The sequence below is a fragment of the Lathyrus oleraceus genome, chromosome 6, assembly GCF_024323335.1.
Source record: "Lathyrus oleraceus cultivar Zhongwan6 chromosome 6, CAAS_Psat_ZW6_1.0, whole genome shotgun sequence".
Lineage (NCBI taxonomy): Eukaryota > Viridiplantae > Streptophyta > Magnoliopsida > Fabales > Fabaceae > Lathyrus > Lathyrus oleraceus.
In genome coordinates this window covers 325,296,904-325,303,049 of record NC_066584.1, presented here as the reverse complement: position 1 = coordinate 325,303,049, position 6,146 = coordinate 325,296,904, and the positions used below count along the sequence as shown (strand labels likewise).

At 36.1% G+C, this 6,146-nt stretch overlaps 1 protein-coding gene across 1 annotated transcript; it reads right to left on the bottom strand.

Moving 5' to 3' along the window:
• Positions 1-2,777: 2,777 nt before the first annotated feature.
• LOC127098542 (probable linoleate 9S-lipoxygenase 5) lies at positions 2,778-6,146 on the bottom strand. Its single transcript, XM_051037157.1, has 6 exons — positions 5,872-6,146; positions 4,796-5,760; positions 4,589-4,696; positions 4,195-4,499; positions 3,841-4,104; positions 2,778-3,757 (listed from the first exon to the last, which is right to left on the bottom strand). Exons 1-6 carry the CDS (start codon positions 6,032-6,034, stop codon positions 3,004-3,006), a joined length of 2,559 nt encoding a protein of 852 aa, XP_050893114.1. The 5' UTR covers positions 6,035-6,146; the 3' UTR covers positions 2,778-3,003.

Below are 6,146 nucleotides of genomic sequence, written 5' to 3'. Positions count from 1 at the left end.
TAAGCTTCTATTCATACTTTTAGCAAGAAATTTTGAAAATATTTATCATATTTCTTTATGATATCACCAGAACCTGTAGAGGATTTAGAAAGATTTTTTTTCCAGGTTTGAGACTCTTGCATTGAGGGACATAATTGTTGTTTTTCAAAATGAGATTTTCTTCAGTCAAACTTGAAAAATCTTTCTGAAATTTACAATAAGCTTTTGATTCAGATACATGAATCTTCTTTAGATCCTTATATTTGTCTAGAAGATTCTGATATTTTTCCAAAGTTTCTGATAAACTAGATTCAAGCTCAAAATGAGAAAGTTCAAAAAATACCTCTTCAAAATCTGACTAAGATTCTGATTCTGGTTGAATCGTTTCTGCAGGAGCTTTTGTGCATGCCATCAGCGCCACGTTAGCATGCTCTTCTTCAGAATCATCTTTTGAAGACTCTGAATCATCCCATGTATCCATTAGACCCTTTTTATTTCCTCTGAAGTTCTTCTTATGCCTTTCTGAAGACTTCAAAGCAACAACCTTGCTCTTTCTCTTGGGCTAATCTTCCTCGAGCTCAATCTCGTGACTTCTTAAAGAACTAACCAATTATTTAAGAGAACTGTTGTTAAGATCCTTTGATAACTTCATAGTTGTTACCATAGGTCTCCAACGCTTAGGTAGACTCCTGACGATCTTCTTAACATGACCAAGAGTAGAATACTCTTTGTCCAGAACCTTAAGTCATGCAACAAAAGTCTGAAACTTTGAGAACATGTTCTTAACACTTTCTTTATCCTCTATCTTGAATGCTTCATATTTTTGAATCATGGCAAGAACCTTGATTTTTTTGACTTGTGCATTCTCCTCATGCGACATCCTTAGAGAATCAAATATAGATTTAGCAGTATCTCTATTGTTGATTTTTCATTCTCAGTGTATGAAATAACATTTAGCAAGATGGTTCTTGCTTTGTGATGATTCTTATAATCTTTCTTCTATTGATCTGTCATCACGCTTCTTTCAACTTTATTACCACTTTCATCTACTGGGTGTACGTAGTCATCAACTACCATATCCCATATATCAACATCATGACTTAGAAAGAAGCTCTTTATTCTATCATTCCAATAGTCAAATCTATCTCCATCAAAACCATGAGGTTTAGCATTGTAATGATCTCTATCATTTGTTTGAGCAACTGATGATGGAAGGGCAGCCATTGTGTTTCACACTGGATCTTTATCTGACACTATTAAGTGTTTGATATCTTATTAAGATTAAAACCGGAGCTCTGATGCCAATTGAATGTGACAAAAAACACAAGAAATATGAGTTTGAATTGGATTTCCAAAAACAAAAGCTTTTTCAAAATCAACTCAATCAAACAATAACACGAACAAGAAAAATAATAAATTTATTTTTATACTTGACGAATCTACTTCCAGTCCACCCTACCAAGGTGATTTTTCCTTCTCAACAAAGACTTAATCAATTATAACCGAAACTGATTACAGACACCACAAAGACAATCTGTCTTTGTCTTCTTGAGCCTATCTGACTAAAACCTAGTCACTCAAAGAAACCACTCAAACACCTTTGAGATTTACAAGTGTGTGTTTACAAGTATTGCTTCTAAGGAAGCAAATTAACACAAGTTAAATACAATGAATATCTCACGCAATAACGAGCAACAACTCTTGTGTGTTTACAAAGAATATACACAAAAAATATTTATTTTAGCAAAAGAGCGTGCGTATGAGCGTAATATTGCGCAGTGAGTTAGCATGAACAACTTCTCCCATTCTTCCAAGACTTCTTTATATAGTCAATTAAAAGATTCGTTGGAGGGTAGAATTGGAATAGCAAATTGCAGCTATCTCTTTGTGTAACGATTTGCATATAAAAGACAAAATGGTACAATAGTATTGTCCTTAGCTCACAAAATCAGCGTAGTGGAGTGAAGAGTGATCTTGTATTGTGTGCTATTCTTTTATGCAAAATCTTTTGATCTATCTTATAATCTTCAGAGACTTATGATGAAATAATGTTGAAGCATGCTTAGAAGGATCAAGAGACTAGTTGACAAAATCTTCAAAACCTCGGTCTTTAGAGTCTTGACGCAGTTCCTTAGAACCTGGTCTATAGAGTCTTCAGATCCTATTCTTCAGAATCTTCAGAACTTTAGCACATAATCATGAAGGTTGACAATCCTTCAGAGGCTCTTCCATCAGAGTCACAGTCAGAAGGTTTAGCACAAACGTTCACCATAACCGTTGTCTAAGAGTTTTCTAGAACTTAAAAACATCTTGCAAAACACTTATATCTCTTTAGAGTCAGAGTGTGTTGATTATAGAATCTGATGACGTCACACGTCAATGCTTCAGAGTCGGAACCTCTTAGTAAAAGTTACACACTAGATAAAAACCATTAGTATACAAAATTGTTCTTTAAGAAACAATGTAATATTATCATAAAAACTAAATGCCAAATGCAGAACTATTAGTGTATTGTTACAAATATATTTTTAAACCATTTATTTTATTAAGATCTGAAAAAGGAAATGAATTTATTTTGGATTTTTTAGTATGAGATATTTGGAAGAAGACTTAATTTGAAATGTTTTTTATTTAATTAGAAAAATTAGTTGAGATTTGATTGTGAGCCTTTTCATTTCAGATTTGAGAAAATTAATAAAACTTTTGTTGGATCTGTTTATTCTTTTGCTTTTATGTTGCTAAATAGAAAGAAGGAAGAAAACTAAAATATTCATAAGTTAAAGCAAATGACTACATGATTTGGCAATGAAAACAAGTACTTATCAACCAGAGAAGTGAAGTATTACAAATAGTATGATGCTTTATAACAAGTTGCAGCACACCATAATGAAGATACATAGTAAAAAGACTTAACTTATTTATTCAAAAATAAAAACTAAAATTATCAACTTCACTACTACTACTAATACTAGTACTTTTAAACATAGAAATTAAATAACTAGAAACAAGACAACCCAAGCCATATTAAATTGATATGCTATTAGGAATCCCCATGCCAGTTAATCCACCTTCACTACTAGGTTTAAGCAAAGTATATGCCATCTTCACTGGACCAAACCTGTTCCTAAGTTTCTCATCATTGTTCATCGTCTCAATCCTTTTCTCAATTTCACTAAGTTTACTTCCAAACTTTTCAAAAGCCTTCAATGCCTTTCCATCATAAGTCCAATGTGGAGTGTCTCTCTCTCCAAGATAGACCTCATCACTAGCATGTCTTGACAATATTTCCACAAGTGAAATTCCAAGAACAGCTTGAAATTGTGAAGTTATTGTTTTCAGAAAAGCATTGTCAGGATTTTCCACAAGTTCATTGTATTCTTGAGTTCCTTCTTCAGGCATGAGTCGTCGGCTCATAGAAGGACGATTCGGCGGAAAGCCTCCGTATGGATACTGTCCAAAGTTGAGAGCAGCATGGAGAGCTGAGGTAATCCATATGATGATAGTGCAGGCTTCAATCAGTTCTTCAAGTGTGTGCATCTTTGGCCACCACGGCTCGTCTTTCTTGTCACCATGACCCTTTTCGATTATTTCCTTCCACCAAGCTTGGAGCTCTGAGTCCTCCTTGATTGAGTCATTGTCCTTGTAGTAAGCGGAGCAGTAGTCCGTAACCCATGTCTTGATGGCAAACCAAATCTCAAGTCCATCAACCGCGAAAGGGTAGTCCTCGATTAATAATCGAAGACCGTTTGGAGAACTCAAGTCCTTAACAGCAATTCCTCTAAAAGTTGCAAAGATGAAGTAATTGATCAATAAAATGAAATAAAAACATTAAGCTATTTGCAATGATAATGGTTTTACTACCTCTTGAGAAGATCTTGAGGAAGTGCTTGCTCGGGGAAAGACCAATCCTTATAGAGAAAGGACGAAAACTCCATAGAGTACTTCGATGGAAAAAGGGTCAACTCTAGAGCACCACCTCCATTGAGGAGGATCTGTCTTGCAAGTCCGTTTATATTCATGGTGTCGCGAAAGTGAGGATGCAAGAGCTTATGAATAGGGTGAAGCACGCTAAGTTGCCTATTCGAAGCTATGATAAACGGCTCAACGACAGCATGAGTATGCAACCTGTCATACATGTATAATGTAAAAAGTTAATCGCAATGACATACGAACCAAGACTAAGTTTGGTTAGAATTACGAGTCGTAAGGTCCTACCAGTGGCTGATAAGTTGATGATAGCCGGAGTCAACTACTCCGACATAAGCTTTGGCCAATTGCCAAATGGAATTTTCAACACCTTGCTTTGCAGGCAAGTAAACTTTACTAATGGCACCGTATTGATCTCCCTCAGAATGCGGCAGACTCAACTCAATGGCGACTGGCTTTAAAGTTCCATTCTTTTGCAAGAACAAAATTGTCCTACTAGCATATGTCTTTGTAGAGGTGGAGTTTATCCTTCTTAAATATGGCATGAGTGAATCATGGTGATCTAATATGAACAATTTTCTTTCTTTAATCGCCTATTCAATCAAAACCAAATAAATATCAGCATCCTAACATTGAGTAAATTTTGTTGCAAAACACAATATTATATTAGCTCGAACTTTACCTCATCGACAGTGAGCCCGTCCAGATAAATTTCAATGTGTTCTTTGGTTATTTTACTGGATTGATCGCCGTAGAGTTGATGATCTAGCTTGCTTTGTGGTGGGAACTCCTGCAGTTATTTAGGAGATTACGAGGAAAAAGAAGTCATAGGAAATTCATCATTAACATATAATATTGTTTCAAAGTAGATAAAAAAACTCAAACTTACTTGGAGACTACAGATCATGACAGGGTTTATACCAGCCAGCATCTCCCTGGCAAATTCTTCATCTGTTCTCCACGCAGATTTATCGGCCGCAATCACTTGAGGCATTGGAAATTTGAGGAACTTTTCCCCATCAGTTCGGAAAATTTCCTTAAGCATCTCTCCATGGATGTTATCCCTAACATATTTAAGCAAACCCTCAGGCACATCAATTCCGCCTTCATAGAGTTTGAGCACATCTTCAAAGCTGTCAAACTCATTCGGCGTGCTATCAAATAGAGACTCCAGTTCAGGTTTCAGAACTTGAACTATGGATTTCAACGCGTAAGCCAGAAAATCAGACATCCTTAAATGACCGAATCTTTCATCCCTCGGAACGTAGATATTTAAGCTCAACGCAAGATCCAGCCTACTCTCATAATTAGGATCTGATTTTGCAGGTTTTCTACCGGTTCTTCCCCTACGTGGATAAGGATATTCAGCAGACCCTCCGAGAATAGGACGAGCATGTTCTGGACCCTTATCGGCATTTCCCAAATCATTGTAGAATGCATAATCATAAACCCTATCCCACTTCTCAAGCTCTCCCTTTCCATCACCTCTTAAAGTTTCTAACTCTTCTTCTCTGTACTTGATCAGTGGCATTGGTGTTGCACTTGGAAGATATGCCTTGTTGGAGAAGAAAACACGGTCTTTTTGATAGTTTTTCGCAGGGTATACCCAAGAGTTGCAGACAAAGTGGATATCATCATCTTGACCAGGAACATGTTTAAGTGTTAAGGTTTTGAGGTAGAACTCACTGTGATGATTGTTTCTTATTAAAAATGCTCCTGGTGTTCCGATTTCTTCATCATCCCAATCAAATATAACCGTGAATGCGGATTCACCGGTTCGTTGAGATTCAGGTGTGGATGTGGTGATCCAATCTAAATTAGCAGGCTTTCCAAGTTTTCCCTTCCATCCATTCTCTGAAAATATCATTCAAAAAAGAAAAGAAGAAAACATATATAACAACAGTATAGTAGTTTATTTTTTCATCAAGAAGCTTATAACGCAAGAAAGGAAGAACATAAACTAACCTGGATCAGTGTTAACAGCACTGATGAGTTGAAGAGAAACTCTTTTACCGACAAACTCATGAAGACCATCAAGAAAGGAAGCTGTGAAATCGTTGAAGTCCAAAACACTTTTCTTCATCAACACAACCGTCCCTTCAACATGGTGGCGAGTGTTACGAATCATTTTCAGCAACAAAATGGAAAAACAGTAACCTTGGGACAAAGGAAAGAGACAGAGGTTTTGAATGTATGTTTAGTAAAAAGCTGTTAATGCTTGTGAAATGTGATGTGAAAGA

Coding starts and splice junctions, on each gene's coding strand:
- LOC127098542 (XM_051037157.1), bottom strand. CDS start 6,034: ATGATTCGTAACACTCGCCACCATGTTGAAGGGACGGTTGTGTTGATG. Junction 5,761..5,871: donor TGCTGTTAACACTGATCCAG/GTTAGTTTATGT, acceptor TGATATTTTCAG/AGAATGGATGGAAGGGAAAA. Junction 4,500..4,588: donor ACGGGCTCACTGTCGATGAG/GTAAAGTTCGAG, acceptor TTGATTGAATAG/GCGATTAAAGAAAGAAAATT.